This window comes from Plecotus auritus, assembly GCF_963455305.1.
Source record: "Plecotus auritus genome assembly, chromosome: 2".
NCBI lineage: Eukaryota > Metazoa > Chordata > Mammalia > Chiroptera > Vespertilionidae > Plecotus > Plecotus auritus.
Window position 1 is genome coordinate 21,816,055 of NC_137771.1, and position 25,194 is coordinate 21,841,248.

Consider the following 25,194-nt stretch of genomic DNA (forward strand, 5'->3'; position numbering starts at 1 on the left):
AGGATGCGTGGACAGAGCCTAGAGGGGCTTATTCGGGGAAGTGACAAAAGATAAAAAGACATGAGCGACAATGGTCAGTTTCAATAAAAGCTGTGGGAAAAAAGATGATGTCCGATACAGTCAGAAACGGGAAGACCAAAGCCAAGTGCCATTTGCCATTTGTGGAGAGTCAATTCTCCGTGACCTTTGCTTAGGGCAGTGGTTGGCAAACTGCGGCTCGCGAGCCACATGCGGCTCTTTGGCCCCTTGAGTGTGGCTCTTCCACAAAATACCACGTGTGGGCGCGCACGTACAGTGCGATTGAAACTTTGTGGCCCATGCGCAGAAGTCGGTTTTCGGCTCTCAAAAGAAATTTCAATCGTTGTACTGTTGATATTTGGCTCTGTTGACTAATGAGTTTGCCGACCACTGGCTTAGGGCATCAAACAGAATACTAATGATACATTGTTTCTAGTCTTTGAGAAGGCCCAGGCACAGGCAGAAGGCGGTGAGGGTCAGAAATGAGATATCATTAAACAGTGTGGCACCACGCTAGGGACCAAAGAACAAGAACATAAAACATCAATGTGATTTCCTGTGTTTGCCTCTATCACTGGCAAGGGTCTTTTCTGTTTTTAATGTGGTACATAATGATGAGAATGTAGGAGAAAAGACAACTTTCAGGAGGGCAATAAGTATCAACAGCTGTAGATTTCGCATAGGTTATGATTCAACAATCTCATTTTGGGGAATTCATTTTAAGAAATAAATGGGAATGTTCACAACAATGGAATTATAACTATTTTAATAGCAGCACTTACAGTAGCAAAAAAAAAAAAAAATAGAAATTCAAATGGCCAACAATAAAAGACTTGAATAAATGTCAGTTTTCCCACAATGCTATGCAACCACTGAGAATAATGATGAGGAAATGTATTTTAATATATGATAGATGTTATTATCGAGAGTTCTGGATATTGATGGTGCCATTTCTGTAAAGAATGTATAAAAGACGAAAAGAAATGTGTTCCGTGTTAACAGTGGTGATTTCAATTGATGGGATTATAGGTCATTTTCACTTTTTTCTTTGGTATTATCTATAGGTGGTTTTTTTTTTTTCTTCAGATTACTAGTCTGAATGTATATTACTTTAAGGAAAAATAATCCCATAAATTATCAAAGGCAACACATGCAAACTTGCCTGGTGCACATCACAGGCCTGATGGCTGGTAGCTGAGAATGGTGATGGACACTGTTCCAACCTGCTTTCCTCCCCCCTCTCCTCTCCAGCCCCAACTGGTCCCCATGTCTTGTTCCTCTCAGTTCTGTGCTTTGACAAATGCTCTTGCTGTTGGCTAGAATGTTTTCCTTGCCAATGCCTGGTCCCAACCTGCTTGCTCTCTCAGCCTGAGCCCAAGGTGCTTCTTCTGGAGGCCTCCCTAGCTGTCCAGGAGGAGGTGGGTCCCTTCTCACCTCTGGCTCTTCACCGTGGCTTCTACTCCTGACACAGCCCTTCCTTCCTCTGTCACTTAGCATCTATGTGGCTAATATCCATCTCCCTCTTGCTCTGAAGACACTGAGACTGTGCTTTATGCATATGTATATCCCCAGGGGTAAAGATATTGTGGATCTTCAATCTACGGTTCCTGAGAGGATGAATTAATTACTAATGAGAAAGCCCGAATTTGGATGTGATTGGACCTGGGACAAATCCAAGATGTGAGTAGGATCAGAGCCACCTGTTACCCCTTCCCACCTGCTTCTCACCTTGACAGAGAGGAATGGCCTCACTCCACAGGTAGTATCCCTGGGGATGCCTGGTACAAATGGCCATGCTGTGTCCCACCAAGCGGTAGCCGGCATTGCAGCCAAAGTGGACGGAGCCTCCGGGCTGGGTGCTGGTCTGGCCCAGAAGGAAGCCATGCAGTGGAGCCCTGGGCAGGCTGCAGTAGGGCGCTGAACAAGAAGAGGAGGTCAGGGGACCACGCACAAGAAGAGGAGGTCAGGGGACCTGCTCCTTTCTACTCGCCTGTCCCCATTCTTCCCCCACTTCCCTGTCTTCCGCATGGCCAAGTCCACTGCTCTCTCGGAAGGTCTGAGTGGCTGATACTGAAAAATGGCCAAGCAGTTTAGTAAAAGGAAAGGAAAGGAAAGAAAACATGAAGCACTGGGTCCCCTTCTCAGCCTTAGCTATGCAGCTAAGTTCAGGCTCTCGAATCCCATCAACTCCCAGAGACACAGAAACAGAACCAACGGAGTCAGTCGAGTCTGACTCGGACACGCCCCTGAAGCTCATTCATCTCCAGTCTCCTCGCCTGTCTACTGGGATGGGTCATGTTTACCCATACGTTTTTGGGCATTTAAATAGGATTGTTTATAAAAGCCCCCAGCTCAGCCCAGGGCGCTCAGCGCTCAATAACTGGTCCTCCTCCTTTGTTCTGTCCTGGAGGGTGAGGGAGAGGGAGCTGGGCAGTTAGCACATAGAACCCACAGTCCCGATCCCCTCAATGTATGGCTCAAAGTTATTTCATTCACTAAGTCAACAAATGGGTCTGGAGAGTCCATTACGTGCCTGGTGCTGTTCTAAGTGCTGGGAACACAACAAGTGAGAAACAGACAAAAATCCCAGCTGCAGAGAACTTGGCAATAAAAGACCCTGCCGAGGGGTCCTCAGAGAAGTGCCCCTTGTTGCTCTGAGAGTCCCTGGCTGGGTCTCCCAGGGGGGCATGGGCTAAGGAGGAATAAGGGTGTCAGGCCCTTACTATGTCCTCCCATGGTGAGGTCCTCATGTCCCTCTGCTGGTGAATGTGTTTTAAATGCCCTCCTTCCAAGCCAGACGTGCTTCCCTCTCCCGCTCTGCTGCCTGTGTCCTGTGTATATCATATTTACGTGTCTACGTCAGTCAAGAACGAGGCTCTCAGTTATACAATAGACTTAATCACAGTGATAGAGGCATTTGCAAATTACACAAGTCTACTGTATTTTAATTAAGTGCTAATTGCTTCACCGTGTGATTAATTCATTTTGTACTTGGCGTATGTATAGTAATTACAACTGACTCATTACCCCCAAACATGTGGTTAGTCTTTAAAGACATCATGGAAAGGGTGACTCCTTAATGGCTTTCAGTTCCTAGTTTAGCAACCAGCATAGGGAACTGTTACTGAGCGGCTCTGTTTCCCTTTGGTGTGAGCAGCTGCTAAGAACTCAGCCTGAATCTTCCTGAGGGGCCCTCAGGTTTCTTTGTGTCCTGAGGAAACTGAGGCCTGGAGAGGTTAAGTGATATGTCGAACGGTCATTCAGCTGGTTAGTGACAGTTAGTGTTCATAGGGCCACCCTCTTGCATACATGGGGGAAGGAAGTTAGGGTCAACTTTGCAGAAGAGATGGACTCAGTAAAGGCCCTTCCCCTCCCAGCTCTCCTGGGCTTCATCTGTCTTGTTGGTCCCTGAAGCCATACCCCAGGGTCCTTTAAGACTGCCAGTGGCCCACTAAGTTTGGGCTTGTCTTCTAAGTAGGTAGCCCATGAGAAGAGATGGACCAAGACAAGTGGTAACTCAGGCAGGCTGTAATTTGACAGCCTTTCTAACCAATATTCTTTTAGAATTTGTCCAACATGTATTTGGAATACAGGCCACATGCAGCCAGGAGAAGCATGCGGAGAGGACCTGGAGCCTGGTGGAACTCCCAGGTCTTAAGTAATTCAGCTCTGCCTCCAAGTCTACAGAACTCAGTTCGCTGGACCCACTCCCCTTCAGAATGGGCAGCAAGCAGCTTATCAGGTTTTCTTTCCAACTGCAGACAGTGATCCCCACCATGGGAGTTCAGACAGATTCAATGTTCTCTGTCTCCTTACATCTCAGGGATGTTTCTATGAGGCCTGACTGCATGGCCTTCGCTCTGACTCTGCCTAGAAGACATGGCTTGCGGAGCAGAAAGAGGCCCCTGGACTGAAAATACAGCCCATCTCTGGGCTGCCTGCCTAACATTTGCCAGTTGGAGACCCATGTCTTAGGGTTTTCCAGGTTTAAAGAAATTTTATTAACATTTCAACAGGGGTAGGGATGTGATCACCTTTCGGCATTATTAGATCACATACATGGAATAAGCTTCTCCAAAGTCACAGGCTGGCAGTACCAGCAGATGAGAAGGAAGGGAAAGGAGCAGAAAAGGGGAGGTGGGAAAATGTCAGGGCACTTGTGCAGCTACAGGTCAGAGACACTTAGAGGAGAAGGTGGCCTAGTCCCATGAGGAGCTCTGTCATTGCTGAAGATATGGCCATGGCTTATTTGGGTGTTTGGGGTGAGAAACTTAAGGGCTCATGGCCTTCAGCCCTTCTTGCAAGTCCTTATGTTTCACTCACCTGAGTACCGAATCTTAAAGCCCTTCCGGTTGTAGGCGTGGTCAGACGACCAGCGCAGGTACACAGAGTTACTTGTGCTGGTGACAATCAGGGGAGCTGAGTAATTCCCGCTGAGAGCTTTCAGCAGAGGACTCTGTCCTGAGGGACCTGGGTGAGAGCACAGGACATAGATTACAGACTGACAGCCATCAAAGATACTAGAGTTGATCCCTTTCATGTAACCACTTCCTACTTGTCCCTCCTCAGGTGAAGGCATGAAGGCTCGGAGCGGCGGAGTAACTTGGTCAGAGTCAGAAACTCATTTGTTCTTCCACTCCTCTCTCTGCATCCAGGTCTTGCTCTAGGTGCCCTTCCTCCTGAGCCCTTCCTCCAGGGAGCCACTGCCAGTCCACAGCAGTTGGCAGTTCAGATAAAACTATTTGCCAACCTGGAACTTGCCCAAGGTCAAGCCGCTGGTTCATGGAAGAGCTAGTTTTCACCTGGGAACTCCTTCCACCATGCCACCCCACTTCTCTTGTGTGTACTAAAAATAGCTCGGTGCCTCCCATAGAGAAAAAATATTTATGGATGAATGTATAACAGTACACCTAGAGGAAACATCAGATCTCAATGTCACAAATAACATAGTTCTTCACCTTCTTTTCCCAGACTCTCCCAGAAAGGCCTCCCTCTTCCTTTTTCCTCCCTAAATGCCTGGGAGTGTATCCTGAGGGGGCTGGCTCCAGGAGGCAGAATATAAAGCTGGAGATTCCCATGCCCTGAATTTATCACCCTGGAAAGAGCCCTGAGTGGTGGTTCTAACATGCTGCCGAGACAGCTCTAGGAAGCTTGGTGAAAGCAATGGGCCACATTAAACAAAACAGAGCCATCGGAACTGCGGGGACAACCCATGAAGAAAGAGGTCAAACGGCTCAGAGAATGGCATGCCAGGAGAGGTCTACTATGTAGGACCAGAACACCCACCAGCTGCCCATGTTCTCAGGAGGACTGTGCCAAGTCCTAAAGCCATAAGGAACGCACTGGTGAGGGTGAGTACCAGCATCATCGACAACCCGAGTAAGGACTGTCCTCTGTAGGCCACAACTGATGGGAGGAGATGCTGTCACAGAACCTGGCTTCCCAGTATTGATGGGGATGACAAGATTCTAGAATATAGAGGCCAGGTCGAAGCATTTAATAGTCAGAAGAAGCAAGGTTGGCATAATTGCCAAAAGGACAGCAAGGGATGGAATGGCAGTTGGGGGGCCTGACCTGCGGGATTTATGGAGATGGCTCTTCGAACATGGCAGATGGATGGGTGGCCAACATAAGTGAATATATGAACAAAACAGATCATGAATATATGATCAAAAGGGTGAGGAAAGATAATCCCAGTGGAAAGTTACAATCTCCCAATTTGGAGACTTGTGCCAGGTTTTATTTCTTGCAACAGAACACTCTGGCTGAAGAAGAGGCTGGGTGCTCGTAAAAAAGGATCCTATAAAACATCAGTTGTAAATAGTAGTGATTTTTTTCAGTTCTTCCTCCCAAAAGACTTATCACTATTTACTCATATAACTGAATAGTGGAGAAAAGAGAATGTCAAGATAGTTCGAAGACTTTTGGATACATAATATCTGGGGACTCAAAGCTCCACCACGGCTCCTCTGTTAGAGCAGGGGAGTCTGAGGTGGTGGTGGTAATAAATGGCCCAGGTCCATCTCATAGTACAAACCTAACCAAGTAGAAGCCTCCACTGCAGTAGCTATGCCAGATGTAGTCTCCTCTTCATTAGAGCAGATTAACATCGCCTTGGTTACATGAAATGTAGTTATTGATCTAGCAATGCATTCTTTTTCACACCCATCAGGAAGAAGGATCATAGGCAATTTGCATTCATGTGCAACAGACAAGAGTATACACTCATGGTTTTGCTTCAGAGTTATGTTAATTCTCCTGCTCTCTGGCATAATACAGCATGAAGAGATGTGGAACATCTGGACATCCTGCAGAATAGAACACACTGGTGCTCTATATTGATGACATTGTATTAATTGGATCTGATGAGCCAGAAGGGACAATTAGTGCAGCTGTCTTTGCAAGACACATATGCTCTAGAGGGTAAGAGATAAATCCTACCAAGTTTCAGGTGAAATTTTTAGGGTCCAGGGGAATGGGGTATGTTGAGACATTTACTCCAAATCAAAAAGCAAGTTATTGCACCTTTTCCTTCCCACCACCAAGAAAGAAGCAAGATGTTCGGTAGACTCCTTTGGGTGTTTGCGGGTAGCATATTCTTCCCTGGGTGGTACTGCTATGACGCATTCATTGGTTGCCATTCAAGATGCTAGCTTTGAGTGAGGGCTAGATTGAGAAAGAGTTCAGCAGCAGGTCCAGGCTGCAGTATAAGCAGCTTTGCTGCTTGGGCCACACAACCCATCGGCTTCCAAGGTATTGGGGTTTCTGTGGTAGAGAAGACATTACGTGGGGCCTCTGGAAAGCTCTAATTGGGAGGATGCAGCATACACATCCAGGGTTCCAAAGCAAGCTGTGCCATCTACAGTGGGGCATGATGAAGTATTTGACTTACCATCAAAGATCTCAAACTCATCATACTGCTTCTCACTGAGAAAGTACTCCACGGTGACGGAGATGTTATATTCGGGCTCCACTCTCACCAGCCAAGAGCAGGTCTGGAACTGGGGATAGCTTCCAGGGTAGCTCTGACTCAGGATCACACCTGTGGAGTCTGTCAGAAGCTCATTCGTTGGGCAGTGCACTGGGAGAAAGACAGAGAAATACCAGGTACATGAGACGGAGGAGGAACGAGACCAACACATGTGCTTTTCCCTGGTACAAAAGACAACCATTGGAGAGTCGGTATCTGAGCACATTCAAACAAGACCCCAGCACCCATCATTATACTGCTGATTCTTTTTAAAAAATATATATTTTATTGATTTTTTACAGAGAGGAAGGGAGAGGGATAGAGAGTTAGAAACATCGATGAGAGAGAAATATCGATCAGCTGCCTCCTGAACACTCCCCACTGGGTATGTGCCCGCAACCAAGGTACATGCCCTTGACCGGAATCGAACCTGGCACCCTTGAGTCTGCAGGCCGACACTCTATCCACTGAGCCAAACTGGTTAGGGCTATACTGCTGATTCTGAGGGGTGACCTCAGATTCTGTGTCCACGTTACTACGTTGCTGAGATGCAGGCATGGCCAGTTGGAGCAAATCAAAGAAGTTCTGGAACAGGATGAAGGCTAAAGTTCACTTTCATTGGGGGCTGGTTGCTTTGGTGGTGGGTGGGTCAGCTCAACTGAAATAAACTGCTACTGAGATCCTAATTCTGGGGCGGGTGGCTCCTCTCTTCCTCACTAGTAATCCACACTGCAGTTTACCCTTACTCTTGCTTCCTGAGAGGTAGGGGAGAAGCTGACTTGTTTCTCTATAGGCTACTACATATTGGTAGTAACAGTACTGAAAACAGTAGTAGTACTAGCAATTATAATAATAGCCAATACTGAGCAGTTACTATGTGCAAGTGAGAGCATTATTTTTGGTCTTAGTTGGGATACATTAGTGAAGTGAATTTATCTTTTGCCAAGGCCTCACGCTGGAGTGAAGACAACTATGGTCTCTCATTTGCCTCATTCAGCACAGAACCTTGAGCATATCTTCACTCCAGTAGGGCAAGGTTGGTGTGTAAACACACCCCTGCCCAAGAACTTCCTCCTTCCACTGATCACTGTGACATTTCCAGTGAATGCCAGTTAGATAAAAAGAAGACAGAAGTAAATGTGGCCATATGGCCAATTCCTTGCCCTGGACCTAGGAGCAGGGTAGAGAAACTACCTAGAACAGTGGTCGGCAAACTGCGGCTCACGAGCCACATGCGGCTCACGAGCCGCAGTTTGCCGCTCTGTTGACCAATGAGTTTGCCGACCACTGGGATAGGGGCTTAATCACAAGGAACAACAACAGCCTGTAATTATTGGAATTGAGAGTCTAGGTCAGTGGTCGGCAAACTCATTGGTCAATAGAGCGGCAAACTGCAGCTCGTGAGCTGCATGTGGCTCGCAAGCCGCAGTTTGCCGACCACTGACCTAGAACAATCACTCACCCATTCACTCATCCAAACAAATACTCACTATGTGGCCTCTTCCTTCCTGGGCAGGGACAGGGACTACAGAGAGGAGTAACCCCAGGGCTGTGTTCTGGAGGAACTGCAGACCCATAAGGGCATGGCTCAATGCAGTTACCTTCACATATTGGGGGTGGGCCTTCAAACTGCAGGTAAGTTCCAAGTTTGCAGGTCAGGATTTCATTCCCCACCAAGGTAAAGCCAGGGAGGCACCTGTAGCGTACGATGTCACCTGGCCAAAGAGAGAGAAACATGAGGATTCCCCAGAGAGGTCAGAGCTGATGAGCACCGCTTAGTACCTCAAACCCACTTCCAGGCAGACTGTCAGTGGTGAGTTGTGTTCTGTTCAGGCTCAAACAACTAGCTCAGCTCCAATCAAATGACCCAGACAACTGCTGCTCCCCTCTCACAGCTCAGCCTTGCTGAGCCCAAGAATGTTTCAACATCTAGCATTTGCATGGATTTATTTCCCAAAAACATACTGACTTAAATAACAGTAAAAAACAGCTTTCCTAGCTACTTTGCCCAGTTGTGGCTAAAAGCAAGAGTGAGAATATTTGGTGCAAACTCAGTTGATGGAATACCAACCCTCCTGCACTGGGCCTACTGTTTCTCTCCAAGGACAGGAGGAGAGATGAGTCCCGCTGGCCAGCCCCCACCTCTACCTGGCCCCTCCTCGATGGAGTTGGTACCTATGTTGAATTCTTCATTCTCTGTGACGACTTCAGCATTGGGGAGGATGGTGGGAGGAGGGCATTTGGTGAGTGGATAAGCTGAAAAGACAAAGCAGACAAGTCCCTGTAAGAACATTGTTTTTGGGGCACGTAGCCATTCAATGCTTCTTTCTCACTCCTCATTCGCATACACAGTGGATATTAATGAGTATATATCTGTACACAGTGCACATTTAACCGAGCACTGTTTTGCTTATCTGCTGTTAAGATTAATAATCAAGGAGAGAGAATCTAGAAAGATAGTGAGTCACTAGCACTGAAGGGAAGCGGGGAGAAGCAATTACTGAGCACCAACCATATGTCAGGCACTTTCACACGCTGTCACCTTTAATTCTCACAATAGCTGTTCCCACTTTGAGGTGTTCTTACTCTACTGAGCAAGCTGAGATTCAGAGGGTTCAGTTCCTTCTCCAAGGTTACCCCGGAGGTTAAGTGGCATAGGTAGGATTTGAATCCAAGTCTGGCTGCTCCCAAACCCTATATTCTTTCCACTACTCAAGATCTAAATACTGTGTGTGGTTTATGTGAGTGCCCATCGAAATCAGCTTGTTTACCTTGACCTTTGTCTAAACACTTCTGGCTTCATGGATTTTCTAACTGGAAGCCATCCCTCTGGGCAGAGACTGGATTGTGTGTGAGGCAAAGTTCTGTGTGTGCTCATAACTCATTTTTCATTCATTACCTGGCACAGGGTTAGGTGCTATGTAAATGTTAGCTGTTGCCACCACTGCTACTATTATTATTATTTCCAAAGTCACCTTAATCCGTATATTTCTTAAAAATAGCATTCCTTTAAAAAAAAATTACCAATGTAATACACTGTCATTAAAGAAAATATGAGATTTTCTGTGAAAACAGTAGGAGGAAAATTAAATTCATCCATTGCCCTCACAGAGATAACCACGTTAATCCTTTCCTGTAAGTTCTTAGAGTGTTTATTCTCTGTGGATATGAATCTTTTTCTCTTATAAAATTTTCATCATGGTTATGTACTTTGTGCTGATCTTTGTGTGCATGTATAATTCAAGGACTCCCCATGTAATTAAATTTCTTAAAAAACATGATTGAAATGATTGCACAGTATTTAATTATACAGCCTAGTAGAATTTATTTAACAGATACTTGATTGTTAACCATTTAGGTTTATAAAATTTTGCCATTTAAAATAAAGCTGTGATAAACATCCTTCTATATGTGCATCTTTTATGAATTTTTTATTTTTTTGAACTAAGAGTGATTAAATTTTATGACCTTTATAAAGTACAGGCATCTCCTATTAAATGTCAATAATGCATTCCTGGAAATCAGACGTTCCATGCAGGGGTGCTAACTAAGCGCCTATTTTCCATTACTTTAATGGGAAAAAATTATAATGCAGAACTCCAAATCCAAAAAAGTATTTAAAACTAAAGAAAATATATATGCATATATATATATATGCAACAAGCCATTGTGCTAGAAGTTAAAGTCTTTATTTTTGCTTTAAAAATATTTTTATTGATTTTTAGAGAGGGAGGAAGGGAGAGGGAAAGAGAGAAAGAAACATTGGCGTGAGAGCGAAACATCCATTAGCTGCCTCCTGCAAGGGACTACAACTGCAACACGGGCATATGCCCTGACGGGTAATTGAACCAGCAACCTTTCAGTGCACAGGACGACACCCGACCAACTGAGCCACACTGGCCGGGGCTAGAAGTTAAATTCTTAAAGCATCACTTCATGGTCACCCAACGATTAATACAGTTATGACACAACAGTGATTCTATGCATTGCAACACACACACTTTGCAAATCCTCCATAAGCATTCAGTGCATCATGGGAACATTCTGGGCTTGAGACATTGTAAAACCCTAGGCAGGACAAAGGGTTAAATATGAAAGACACCGTGGGAATGCACCCCGTGCAGGGCTGGGTGGCGGAGCACCACAGTGAACATGTGCAGCGATGACGCTCAGAGCCCCCAGTATCTGGGAAGCACATCCCAATGTCCACATGGGATTGTGACATTTTACCAGTTGTAAGTGGGATGTAGCTTAAGACTTTTCCCCCAGGACAATTTTTTTAAAACTATCATATTATGTTCTCAGGATTTAACTTTAATTTTTTTCTATAGTCGTGTCTGCTGAAAAGGGTCATATTGAAAGCCACATAAGCTTTATGAAGTGTGGGTATTGAAACCAAGAGATACTCTTGGGGTAACCAAGCAGGTTTAACCTGGATTTAACATAAACCAGGGAGGACCATGACTGTATTCGATGCATGCTTCCATTTTTCTCTCTAGGAAACCTACTTCAACAGATACAGTCAACAGGGCATCAGTGTCTGGAACACGAGGAGCTATCATTCTTCTTCCTTCCTATTCATTTAATGATCCTCTGTTGAGGGCTCACCCTTGGTCAGAAAGACCCTGCGTTAGCTGTTGAGGATGCACAAGTAAACAGACACAGGCCCTGTCCTCACCAAATGTAGGGCCCTTTGGGGAAATAGTCAACAATCTTAGTATTTGTCAACTTGATAAAGGACAGAAAGCATAGCATTTCTTTTCTTTTAGTTGGTATTTGAAAACTAGTTAGGTTAAATATTTTTTATATATCAATAGATTATTTGCATTTTTCCTTTAACTCTCTATTCATGTCCTTTGCCCTACTTTTTCTTAAAAGTTTGAAGAACCCTATGTATTTTTAAGATTGACTTTTGCCTGTTAAATATATTTTCCCAGTTTATCATTTGCTTATTTATTTATGGTGCTCTTTTGATTTGTAGAAATATTAAATTTTTATTTAGCCAATTCTCAATGTTTTCTTTTATAGTTTTATTAAAATTTGATACCTTTCATTCTCAGCCTCATTTATGCACAATATTTCCTATGAAGTCCAGAGGCCCTGGAGTCCCTTCTCTGCCCTAATAGTATGGAGGAGGAGGAAAAATTACATTTATGGAGCCCCGTGCTTGGAGATTTCACTCAGGCTAACACATTTCTTTCTTATAACTTTGTGGACACTGAGGTTAAGAAACTATGTCATTCATTCAAAGTCATATGACTGGGAATGGTGGAGCCAGGGCTCAAGCCCAGTCTTGACTTGAGAGCCTGGCCCTTCCCACCAGGCCAGGCTTCCATACTGACCGGAGAAGGCTATGGCAAAGATCCCACCCGTGGCCGCATCACGGTGAAACTTGAACAGGACCTGGTTGGTTGAGCTATGCACTGTTTTCTTGGCCAAGCTCCTGGTGAAAACTCCAAGCTGTGGAGCTGTCTGCTGTGGCCCATCCCTGCAGGAGGAAAGAAGGTCCTGGCATGTCACGAGTCACTATGACTGCCTACTCTACCTGGTGCCATCAGTGGCCTTAAGAGAGACCTGGAATAGGCAGCTGTGACTTTTATTGCACTCTACACTGTCTTTTCCCAATGTCCCGAACACCTCTCATCCAAGAAGCAGGAGCCATGGAGCAAGGCTGCAGGTCATACCACAGGTTCTCTCAGTCCCAGGCAGCGCTGGAACAGGGGTACAGAAGATGTGCAGGAGGCTCGTGCTGCGATCTGTGCTGACCCATTTACTTGTTCCCCAGCAAAGAGACCCCTAGCAGGACTCCATGTCACCTTTCTAGGCAAAGCATTTCTTCCCTGGAAACTTACCTAGCCCCTTCCATCTGTTCTTAGCCACTGCCTGGAAATTAAGCTGGAAATTAATCCAGGGCAGTTCTGGTTACAGTTATCGCTCCCTGGGAATTTGGGACAGAGAATCCCACTATCCCATATTGATTCTCAGAATGGCAGTGACCTTCAAACCAAAAGGAATTCTAGAATTATATCTTTGCTCCCAAATCAAGTGGTTTGGAAAAAAACTGTCTAGGAAACTGCACTTTAGTAACTAATAATTCATATTCCTATTTTTAAAATTAACTTGAGATATTCTAACTATATAAATCAAAACTGAGCTGTTCAATTTGGTAGCTACTGGGCCACACATAGCTATTTATATTTCAATTAATTAAAATCAAATAAAGTTTAAACATCAGCTCCTCAGTTATTCTAGTCACATTCAACAGCCATATGTAGCAGAAAGTTCTGTTGGACAGTGCTGGCTCAGCATGAGACTTCACAAAATTCCACCCAAAGCTCTTTCATTAGTCTGGGTAGCTTATTTAGGTAAATTAGAATTTTTGTTTAGATTCTGGAAATACTGAGAAAAGTCTCCATATCTACGCCTACTCCCATTCACACACCCATTAGTACTGTCATGTAGGACTCCGGGTGGGAACCACTGCCCTCCCATTACTCTCCCTTCAAGGAGTCATAAGGGCTAACTGAAGATGAGCCGTCCTTCCACTGTGTTTATTTGAAACCCAGGAGGCTGACAGCCATGTGAGGCCATTCAGCTCTTGGTGTGCTGAACACACAGATGGGTAATCCAGCTCAGAGCTCAGCTGATGCCCTTTTCTTACTGGCTGTCAACATGGCAGCTGGCCCTACCAGAGGGTGATGAAGTCTCCCGAGGGCTCTGTCTGCAGCAGGCTGAGGTTGAGGTGGATGCCATGACCAATGGGCACGGTGATCAGCCAGACACAGTCCTGGGAGCTGGAGTATGGACTGGGGAAGCCAGGGGAGTACACAGTGCCATTGGAAGAGGTGATGTTTCCACCGCAGGGGACTGCAGAGAGGGAACACGAACACAGGTGAATGCTGGAGATCACCTCCCACCTGAGAATTCAGATGACTTCCTAATGAAGGCCCAGCTCCCAGCAAAACTATCCTGTTCAAGGAGATCAGGCGGGATGGGGAGAGGCGATGGGGCTTCCCCCACCAGTCCCAACACACCACCACCCATCATGCCCCGATCTTCAGTGTAGGTGCTTCTGAGAGTCTGCTCCCACCTCCCACCTCCTTCTTTCCTTTCTCATGGATGACACCTCTCCAGGTGGAAGGACACACTAAATAAAGCTCTCCCTTCTCCTTCCCTAGAAATGGAAGGCAGATGCAGTACTTTTGCTGAGAAGGGCAAAGAAAATTATGAAAGTGGAACTTTCCCTTTTTATTTGCTCTAAGATTCTCAGAGTCGTCATTTTGATCTTGACTTGAGGATGCTTGTGGTGAGGCTAAGGTTGGGTTCAAATAGCTAAACCATTTATTGACTAGATGACCTTAGACAAGAAGTTTAGTCTTTTTCTTTACCTGCAAAATGGGACTAAAAATATACCCCCTCATAGGATTGTGTGGCGGTAAGGTCAACGGATACATGTCAAGTGTTCAGCCAGTTCCCACATCACAGAGAAGGCATTTGCTACCCAGACATGTTTCTCTCTCCCTATCTTCCTGTTTTCCCAAAGTGACACCCAGTTTGAGACTCACTCTGACCTAGGCTTTTGGTAGGGGGATGAAGAGGCCCTGAAGTCTCCACAGAGTTCAGATTCAGTCACCAGGGAGGAATAAAAAAGTGATTCTGGGCAGAGAAAACACAGTCCAGTATCATGAGTGTACCAGTATTTGGCTGGCATAGGGCATCAAGCAGACAGGTGGATAGGCCCTATCCCAATGCCTCCCAGCAGAGGACAAGGCCCTGTGAATACAAATGGATCCTGAAAGTGGTGCACGGACATACCATTCCTCTTACATGTACTGAACATCCACTAGGTGCCAGGCATGGCCTGGGGAGATCAAAGGGAGCCAGGATGCCATGGCACATGGTTCTATTCCATGGCATACAGAGTCCACTGGGCTATAGCCACATATACGGGCCTCCACAGCATAGGGGGAGCATGCCATCAGTGTGGATGCCACAGAGGCATTTAGGGGAGCCCCTCATCTGGTCTTGTGAGTGTAGGGAAGGATTCCTGGTAGAATTCACATCTAGACTCACACCTGAAGGACTCCGCAGGCAAAGCAGGAGAGGAGAACAACATTCTCTGAGAAAGGAACAGCATGCCCTGAGAACCACAGGTAAGAGAACACTGCACCTGGGAAAACTGGAAGTATTCCAGCTTAGCTGGAGGGCAATGTCAGTGTGAGTGGAGAACACCAGGTAAGCAGAGAGCAGGCCATGAGGAACATGATGTGCTACATGACGGGGTTTGGAACTTACGCCTCAGGAGATGGGGATGCCCTGATGGCTTCTGAGGGGTGGTGGTGTCAGGAGTATATTGATGGTTTTGAAGACATGCTCTAGTTACTTTGTGAAAAGTAGACTGAGGAGTGCAAGACTGAAGGTTGGGAGACAGAGAGGAGCCTCATCTAAGTGGTGGCCTGGATTAAGGTAGAGGCAGTGGACTGAGAGAAGTGGATGCACTGGAAAGATAAATAGGAGGTAGAATTAGGAAGACTTGGTGAATGTGGTGAATGAGCGAGAGGGAAGGTACCCACATTAAGGGCTGAGTAGCCCAGTGACTAGAGGTGCCCATCTCTAGATGAGAATTTCAGTCTAATGGCAGAAAGATGATGAGTTCAATTTAAACATGTTGGGTTTAGATGCCTTGGGATAGGTGAAGAAAACAATGACCAAAGAGCTGGCACAGACAGAAAGGTAACTGCAAAAACAAAAGAATATGGCATCAAGGAAGCCAAGGAAAGAGCTCTCTCAGGAGGGACAGGGGCTTCTGGCTCAAGATGTCCTACTGAACACTGCTCTTTCCTTTCTCCTGTGATGCCACAAACAGATGCACGTGGTGTAAAAAGGAAGAAAAGGAAGAGAGTCCACAATGAAGCTTGTCATATAAGTGATGGTTTTGCACAGAGATAGTTGTGAAAATCTAAAAGCAAACTTGGGGGAAGGGCGGTTAAGCGTTTTAGAAATTATAATCTTTCATTCAAACACCAGCACAACTCAGTTCTGCAAACAAGGTCTGTTTTTCTTTGGAGAATTAATACTTGGAGCTTACTGTGTGTGAGCCAGTGACTGTCCTGGGCACTTTCAGGAGTCCTGGAACCCTTCCAGCTCTTATAAAGCAGCGATGAGAAGCCCCATTGTACTAAGGAAGAAACTGAAGTACAGCGAGGGGAAGTGGTTCAGGGACGGAGCCCAGGAAGAGCTGACCTGGAGCTGGGGCACTTTCTTCTACACTCTGCTGTCCCCCTGCCACTCTTACCCCTTTTAAGACAAATCCCCGCTTTTCTCCAGGAAAATGCTGAGCCCAAGTGAAAAATGAAGGAAAATGGAACTGAGGTGAGCAAATGGGGTAGAGGTAGCACAAACTCTAGGTCTTCTTCCATCCCGCTCTGGTTAATGAAGACCCAGGAAAGTACCACCTCTAGCTCCCTCATATTATCAACTCAGATCTCTCTAGGCACATGTAGGAGAAAGAGCATAAGGATGGGGCAGGTGACGACAGGGACAAGATGTTTTCTTTTTTTTTAAGATGTTTTCTTTTTCTAGGCTTTATTCTCTTCTCTCTTTGGGATGGTGCCATGATTAACTCTACCTCTCTATCCTTCAACTCACCACCTGCTCCTACACCCTCAAGCAGAGTCTTTCCTTCTGACCGGGGACATCGACTCATCAGGTTGGAAGTCCCAAGGGCTGAGTATGTTTTCCCTTGGCTGTGGTTCATATCTCCTCTAGGTCCTCCCTAGGGTTGGTCCAGAGCTCTGTCTCCAGAATCCCTCCATAGGGATAGGCTGGGTCCCACCCACAGGAAAACAGGATGGACAGGGTTTTCCAGGACCTCCCAGTGTGAGTGATCCCATGGACCAGACAAGTAGATATAGGACTGTTCTGGATCAGTCTCCCTCAGAAAAATCCCAAGGGATGAGAGAGGGCCATACCTTCACACCTGGGCAAGGGGTGGTCCCAGTTGCGGTTGGAGCCATGCTGACATGTAAGGACAGGTTGGCCCATCAGCTGATATCCTGGGAGGCACTCGAAGGTCACTGATTGCCCAACGTTGTAGCCAGCTCCCCTCACAATGCCATTGGCAAAGGGCTCTGGGTCTGGGCACTCTTGAAGTTCATAGGCTAGAAAAGATCAGGAGAGAAGGTTCCTTTCTTCGTTCTGGCACCTTCTCCCCAGCCAGACCACAGGAGCCGCGGAGTCATCATAGTGGTAAAGCCCCAAGACTTGGACTCAGGAAGAACTTAGGCGTTAATTAGTCATTTGCTTTGGGAAAGTTATGTAACTTCTCTGTACCTCAGTTCTTATTCAGAAAATGGTTATTGTGGGGATTAAGTAGGATAATATATGCATAACTCTTTGCACAGTACTGGTACATAGTAAGGGCTTAATAAATGCCACCTACCATTGTTTCCATGAGAAAAGCAGGCTCAAGGAAGACAGTGCTAGACTGAACCCCAGGGGATGCTGTTGGGCCTCTCACCTAGTTGGGCTGATTCCTGGTAGAGGTGTTGGGCTTCTAAAGGCATCCACAGAACCAGCCTTGTTCCCTGCTCCCTTCCCCACAACTCGAGGAAAAGGCCTGAGAGGACAGGGTCTCTGACTATGTGAAGCCTCAGTGGGGACAGTGAGCATGTCACAGAGAGGAACGCTAAACCAGAGAGTTGGCCTATCACCTTGGAGCCTCAACACAGGGCCCTTGTGCAGTCTAGCCTCAGAAGGGGTACGTCTCAAAGATGGAGGTTTGGTGAGCATGGGAGGGGCTGAGCCTGAAGCCAGGGCTCTTGGGGAGTAGGTAGGTCCCTTCTATGGGAGTTGATGGAGGCTGAGGGTCTCAGAGGACAGCCTTGACAAGGATAGCTGAGCTTATCACATGGACTCAGTGGGCAGGGCTGTGTCCATAACAGGGGCAAAGGCAGTGTGTATGTAGGCCCCAGAGCCTTTGTTCTTGTCACAATGGTGGCACATCTTGCATTACCCGAGAGGAGAAGCCTCGAGGAAAAACTGGGCCTGGCAGAGGGCATCATGGTTGATTTGTGTTCTCCAAACTTCCTCTGTTAAAGTTCAAAACCCAACACCTCCAAATGTGACCTTATTTGGAGACAGGGCCTTTACCTTTCTTTACCTAGATGACAATGAGGTCATTAGGGTGAGTCCTAATCTAAAATAAATGGTGTCCTTAGGAAAAGGGGAATTTTGGAGACAGACAGACACACAGGGAGGAAGGAAACTATGAGAAGATGAAGACAGAGATGGGGGAGATGCTTCTACAAGCTAAGGAATGCCAAAGATGGCAAGCGACCACCTAAAAGTAAGGGAGAGACACGGAACGGACTGTCCCTCACAGCCTCAGAATGAACCGTGACCTCAAAACCTCCAGCCTCCAGAACTGTCAGAGACTCAACTTTTGTCATTTAAACCACTCGGTCTATGGTACTTTGTTAGAGCAGCCCTAGCAAACGAATACTCAGGGAAGCTTGAGAGGCATGTGTCTGTCCTGGAGAGGAATGCTGACCACAAATTTGAGCACAGACTGTGGCCATTTGATGCATCACGACCCACCTGATAGCCCCACACTACCAAGCCCGGCGAGGCTGTGTGTACTTGGCAGGCACAGGTAAGGCCAGGCCACGATGACAAGCCCCCCTGCAGCTTCACTGGGTGTGGGACTCACACAGGGGAAGCTGGAGCTGAAGTGGGTGAGGCCTGTTTCTGGGAAAGCGTGCCAGGAGGAGTGGGTGGGATCTGTCTCAGGCTTTTGACTAGGGAAGGAAATGTGTAGTGAATGTGGTTGGGCCACACACGGGAAAACCCTCAGGAGCAGTAAGTAGGCCCATCTCATTGTGAAGGCTCCCTGGGCTCTCCAGGGATTGTTACTGGAATCTTCCATCATGTCACAGCTTTGCTGAGCGTAATTGGACCTGACACCAGGGAGGATCCAGAGGGAGTCAGTAAGCCTATCCAGGGGAGGGCTGGCTGCACACTCAGGGATGCCCGAGAGGAACTGATGGATCTCTTTTTCAGGTAAAGCTGTTGGCTATTGGGCCTGGACAGAGGTTGACCCTCCGGGGTGCTGTTGGGCCTGCTACCCTAGAAAAGGCTTATCAAATGGGATCAGACAGTCTCAGCTGGGCCAGAGAGACATGCCACCGGAAAGGAGCCTTCATGGATAGGCCTGTCCCCCATCCCCTCAGTCCTTCCTGTGTTCTCCATTCTCCTATGTGGGAGGCTGAGAGATGGGAAGGGACACGGGAGCACACGGGCCCTCCTTGTCCTCACCTTGATACTCCAGCTTGAATCCTGGCCGGTTTTGGGAGTGGTCACTGTGAAAATACACGGTGGTCTCGTGGGACGTGGAGAGCAGGGAGCTTGGAAGGTCACTTCCACTGAATCTGCCCATCATGCGGCTGGTCTCGTGGGGGCCGTTCCGGATTTCTATGAAGTCATGGTTGGGCTCGGTGGAGAAGTTCAGGAACTGGATGTGAGCTCCTAGGAGCAAGACAGAGGCAGACAGTGCCCAAAGCAATACAGTCCCACTTCAAATGTGCCGCCTTGTGAACGCATTTCCTGCCAGAGCCCATGCATCCCTGCTACTGACTTCCTGCCCAATCAGGATTCCCAGAACAGGCTCTGGGAGTTGCCAACCCAGTCCCTTGTCTTCAGGCAGGACTGAACTTAAATAGTATTCATTCAAAAGAAAGGGCATTAGTCATTTCAGAGCTCCATTTTGAGTTCCTTTTATTTCATTGAAAATGAAGTTCAAGATACGATTTAATTTGTGATTCTTATGTCTTATATTGGTATAAAGATAGCTTTGCTAAAATACATATTTTACTTAGAAATAATATGCCTGCCTGACCAGTGTGGCTCAGTGGTTGAGCGTGGACCTATGGACCAAGAGGTCATGGGTTTGGTTTCTGGTCAGGGCACGTGCCTGGGTTGCAGGCTCACTTCCCAGGAGGGGGTGTACAGGAGGCAACTGATCAATGATGTTTCTCTCTCTCCCTCTCCCTTCTTCTCTTTCTAAAAATCAATAAAAACATAATATCTTACCCACCCAATTGAAAGACATGAACTTCAAGACTGGTGTTTTCTAGAACACTGAAGATAATTCAGAAATAGGAGAATACCTTGTCCCATCTGTTCTACTAAGAAGCCAAATAAAATTTATACTTTAGGATCTAATTGGATGAATCAATATCTCCTAGCAACCTGACAGGTTAAATAGCTAATTAAGTCCTTAACTTACATATTAATATATTCTTTGGAGAATGGAAGTGGGACTATTGATTTTGTTAATGAAAATATTTCTCAAAATTAGATTACTATTGAAAATGATATTAAAGAAATATATTTCTTGAGCATAAAAATTGTCCATAATGTTGTGAAAATCTGATTGCAAAACAGTAGGTTGTATATAATTTTCAATTTTGTAGTTAAAATCTAGAAGAACATTCATTGATTCTCTAACAATATTGATTGCATCAGGGCTGTGGAAGGCACTGCACAGGGATGAACGAGATCTACAAGGCCCTTGTCTTCATGGGGGTTCCCTTTTAATGGTGAGGACGAAGCTGTTAGTGGTTGCACGGTGGGATTACAGATAATTTTAATTAAAAAATTTGTTCATATGTACTTTCTAATTTGCTTAGAATGAGCTCATATGCATGATTTTGCTTTTGCATCTGATTATTTAAAGAACAGAATAAGACTTGACTTGTGATTTTGAAGATCATATCTCCTGCCCATCCCATTCCCCTACTTCCCTCCACAGAGGCGGTCACTATCATGAATTGGGAAGAAACCTTCCAGGTCATGTTTTTAGATTCTTAAATATATATGTGGGTTTGTTTTAAACATTACATAAATAATATTATGCTTCATATACAGTTGAGTAAACTTATTTTTATTTAACATTGTGTTTTCCTTTTTCTCTTAAAAATGTTTTTATTGATTTTAGGGAGAGATAGAGAGATAAAAACATCGATGAGAGAGAAACATCAACCATCAGCTGCCTCTTGCATGCCCCCTACTGGGGATCGAGCCCACAACCTGGGCTTGTGCCCTGACTGGGAATCAAACTGGTGACCACTTGGTTCCTGGGTTGGTGTTCAACCACGGAGCCACACTGACCAGGCTCAATGCTGTGTTTTCCAAAGTCTACTCTTGATATACAAAGATATACAGTTCACTGATTTTCAATGACATATTAATTCCATTTTATGAATTATCCAACAACACTATTCATACCCATACTAGTGAACATGTAGATTGTTTCCAAATTGTGGATAATTTTGTAATGAGCACTTTTGTACATATCACCAATGCTTTTCATTCTACTGCCCATGCATCACTCCAACACTGTGGGCTGCATGTCCATCAAAGGGGTGCTATGAGGTTTGCTGGATTTTTGAAATGAGCTGCCTGGAAAGAATGGGATGTGCCCACTATCATCTAGTGGCAGCAGCTGGTAAATGTTGTGGCTCTTTACACACTGAAGCCATCGTTGGGACTACCTGAGAGGGAGAGATCCTGGTCTTCTGCAGTTGGACCCTGCAGAAGGCTTATTCCCCGGGGACTTAGAGACCTCTGGTGGCTGAACGTCAGGAGAGAACAGTGATATACCTCCCACTTAAACTTCTGCTTTCCTTTGGATGTTGCCCTCCCTACTATCCCTCTATCATCTGAGGTTCTTTTGCCCATGTTTGGAATGAAGAGCTACAGGATATCCTAGCTCCTCCTTCTTCAATGTCTCAAAATCTGGGGATTTCCCAAGGCTGCCCAAGTCATCATCATTTTGTAGCCTCATCATCCGACTTGGTTTCCTTCAGAAAGTGGTTCTAAATATAAGACTCCATCCTTTGGAGGGTCACCAACCTCTCTCCTTCCCTCAGCACAGATGAAAAGAAGGCCAGTTTAGATTGTCTTCTCCCGAAAACCCCTTCTCCATGAGAAGACCCACTCGAGGTTGAATTAAGGACAAGATAGGTGGTCTTCATTCCTGAGGTCACAGACTGGGAGATCCCAGGCCCACACAGGAACTATCCCCTTGGGACATTTTCTTCCCAGGAGCAGAGCAGTGACTCAGGGCAGATGACCTACATGGACAGCCCATGAGTTCCATGTCAACACAAGCCCTTTTTACTTCAACAGATTTATTTGGGGTTAAATTATATTCTCAGTACACAATATGTGGTGAATCGTCAGCAATTAAATTTCATACCCAGATCACTGTCCTCCCTACTGCCATATTCTATCTCAAAAAAAAAAAAAAAAATCTCCCAATCTCCAAAGCTATCCAGACTGTGCCTATGAAGAATGCAAACTCAATTTCATGTTGACCTTGGCTCAATTTAATTAGGACAAGAAATTGGATATTATAGTTAAAAGCACAATTTGAGGTTCAGTATCTGTAAAATAGATTGTTTTTTTCTTTTTAACCATCCCTGAGTAATTTCTCATTTCATAGTCCTAGGTTTTAGCTTGTTACTCAAATAATAATAATAATAATAATAATAATGATGATGCCAATTTCTAGGATTTCCCCCACCCTCACTACATTTAATGTTTCTAAAACATTCATCTCTACCATTCTTAATGGAACTATCGATCGTACAAGAGGTCAACAGATGAGGAAATGGAGAGGCAGAGAGCTAAATTGCCTCAGCAAAGGTTATGCTGAGTGATCATAGCAAATAGGTGCTTTAAGCAAAGACCTAGGCGTGAAGACTTACCAAAACCCACGGGCAGTGCTATTTTCCACGAACAGTCCATGTTGCTGGGGTAGTTGCCTGGGAAGCCGGGGCTCAGGATCACCCCCTCCATCTCCTCCACTGCTCCCCCACACTGCGCTGTGACAGTGAGACCAGAGGGTTAGGACAGCATCAAGGAGAGTACAGGGCCATGCCAACCTTTAGATGCTCACTTAGAGCAGCAGTTTTGAACCTTTCTCAAGTCATCAACCCCTTTGAGAATCTAAAAGAACCTATAGTTCATCTCCCTAAATAACTGCACAAGGGCAAAACAGAGCAAATAAATTCAGGAAGAGCTGCCCAGCACCCTTGGACCTCCCAGCAGTCTGTCCACAAACCCAAGTTATGGACCCTTGACCTTGAACATGTCTTTTGCAGGTCAATTCCCTTAGTGAGCTCCTACAGCAAAAGTGGAAATGGAAATATTTCCATTTCTTACACTATCCCCTAAATCTCCCTCTCTTCATTGTCCAACCAACTCTTCCAAGACTGAAGAAAAAGGATGAAGGAAGGGTACTGGCATGCACTGAATCCCCACTCTGTGCTCGGCACCTTGCCAGGCTCTTTATAAATTTATATTCCATGGGGTTGAGTGGTCAACAGATGCTCAGCCAAAGATGACCATTCCATGGGGAGCCAGCCACAGGGGCTGGGCACCTGAAACTCTAATTGAGGTGACTTCAGAGTCATCTGAGGCTGCAAGGCCACAACAGCCTGATCAGCTGACATAAATTCTGTCCTTTCACATCTGATTAGGAAAAGGTTGTAGAAGCAGAAAGGGGTTAGGCAGCCAGGGACCCAGGGAAAGGAGCAGAGGGCAGGGCTCTGAGGTCCAGGCCAATGCTTTCTGGGAGAGGATTCTGTTTAGGCCGGAAGAGAACTGTGCCCGGGTGCAGAGCAGGCGCTCTGGCACTGATCCCTTTGGGTTGCAGTCCCAATGTTTCCACTTCCTATGTGACGTTGGGCAAGTTCTACACCCTCCACACCTCAGTTTCCCCCAACTGTGAAATACCTATGTCATAGGATGGTTAAAACAGAAACCTGAACTTCACTTGGAACGGGAGCTGCCACGCATGGTAAACCCTCAACCAGTGGCAGCTACTGTTAATGTGAGTGGCTTCCTCAGTGGAGCTTTTGTATTACATAATAGAGGGAAGAGCCTTGGGCTGGCCAGTCACATTGTGGACGGCTCGGCGGACTACCAGGCCCTGTACCTGGTGAGATCACAGGAGGAAATGCCATTACCCCCAAGTGACAGTCCTTCAACTCACCCTACTTCCTATCCCAGGGTCAGCCTCGAGGGGCCCTTTACAGTTGCCTCGGCATCAGAGAAACCTAGGTTTCCATTCACGACCCCACCACTTTCTTTTTAATCCTAAAAGCCTTCGCCTTCCTAAATTTACAAAAAGGAGAATAATGATACTCCCTCGGAAGAAGCGTGTGGCTCTGTGCCTAGCACACAGCAGACACTCACTACTTATTGTTAGTTTCCCCCTCCCCAACCTGACTAGAAGACCCCATCTTTTCTTGTACCCATTGATCTCTTTATCTCTGCTCAGCACGGGGTAAGAAACCAAACCAAGTTAATTCCTCATTCAACATGTAACCCTCAGCATTTCTGCTAGTGGATTTTATCGCTCTGTGCCATGAAAAGTCGTAAGGGAAAGCCCATAGTGCCTAGATGTTCCATTTGGGGTTTGGTCAGTTAACTGGAAGGAGAATGGCCATCACCACCTTTTCAAACGGGCAAGGCTCTGGTAATTTTTCCAATTACAGGGGTGAAGGTTTCTAAACATCATGACAGCCTTGAGTGAGAGTGAAAGCTTGCAGAGACATCAGCCCACAACTACTGCCTTTGAACTAACCCAGAAAACCAAACTGTCTTTCAATATGTCCCTGAGCTCCAGTCCCTGTGGAACACGGATGTGAGTGAACTGGAAGAGTCCGGGCTCTCTTACCAATACAGAGCGGAGGCGGGTAGTTCCAGCGCCGCACGGTTCCGGGCATGCAGGAGATGTGGGCGTGGCCCTGGAGGAATCAGGAACAGGGGTGGGCAGACTGCCCCAGGGGCACACTTGTATGCACAACCCAGGACAGGGGACTCGTTCGGGGTCCTTGTGTTAGAGGACAAGATGCGTAGGTCCACTGTGGGATGGCAAGTGAGGCACAGGGAGACATTTGGGGGACGGATGCTTACTAGTATAACAGCTGTTACTGGAGAATTCTCATTATCAAGCTTCCTTTAATTACCAGATTCCCTCATGGCCTTCAAAGGAAAATTAAATTTTCCTAAAGTCTAATCAAACTGAAACTTTGCAGGAACGCATTCAAGGCTGGCTTGTGCCAAATCGCTCAAGTCAGCAAAGTTTGTCTTTTGCCTGAACAGCTCCAGGAGAGGATAAAGGTCCCGGGGGCAGC

The 25,194-nt window shown here is 46.1% G+C and overlaps 1 protein-coding gene across 4 annotated transcripts in view; it reads right to left on the bottom strand.

Moving 5' to 3' along the window:
• CSMD2 (CUB and Sushi multiple domains 2) overlaps nt 1–25,194 on the bottom strand; it is a gene marked incomplete at its 5' end in the record, with an annotated part of 547,039 nt that overhangs the window by 57,124 nt on the left and 464,721 nt on the right. For all 4 annotated transcript variants that reach the window (XM_080658115.1, XM_080658114.1, XM_080658113.1 and 1 more), the window contains 11 exons: nt 1,747–1,935; nt 4,342–4,488; nt 6,911–7,099; nt 8,590–8,703; nt 9,164–9,244; nt 12,331–12,476; nt 13,678–13,855; nt 16,960–17,148; nt 19,304–19,513; nt 22,759–22,875; nt 24,735–24,804. In XM_080658115.1, coding sequence (XP_080514241.1) covers nt 1,747–1,935; nt 4,342–4,488; nt 6,911–7,099; nt 8,590–8,703; nt 9,164–9,244; nt 12,331–12,476; nt 13,678–13,855; nt 16,960–17,148; nt 19,304–19,513; nt 22,759–22,875; nt 24,735–24,804 — 1,630 coding nt within the window. The remainder of the gene's footprint in view (nt 1–1,746; nt 1,936–4,341; nt 4,489–6,910; nt 7,100–8,589; nt 8,704–9,163; nt 9,245–12,330; nt 12,477–13,677; nt 13,856–16,959; nt 17,149–19,303; nt 19,514–22,758; nt 22,876–24,734; nt 24,805–25,194) is intronic.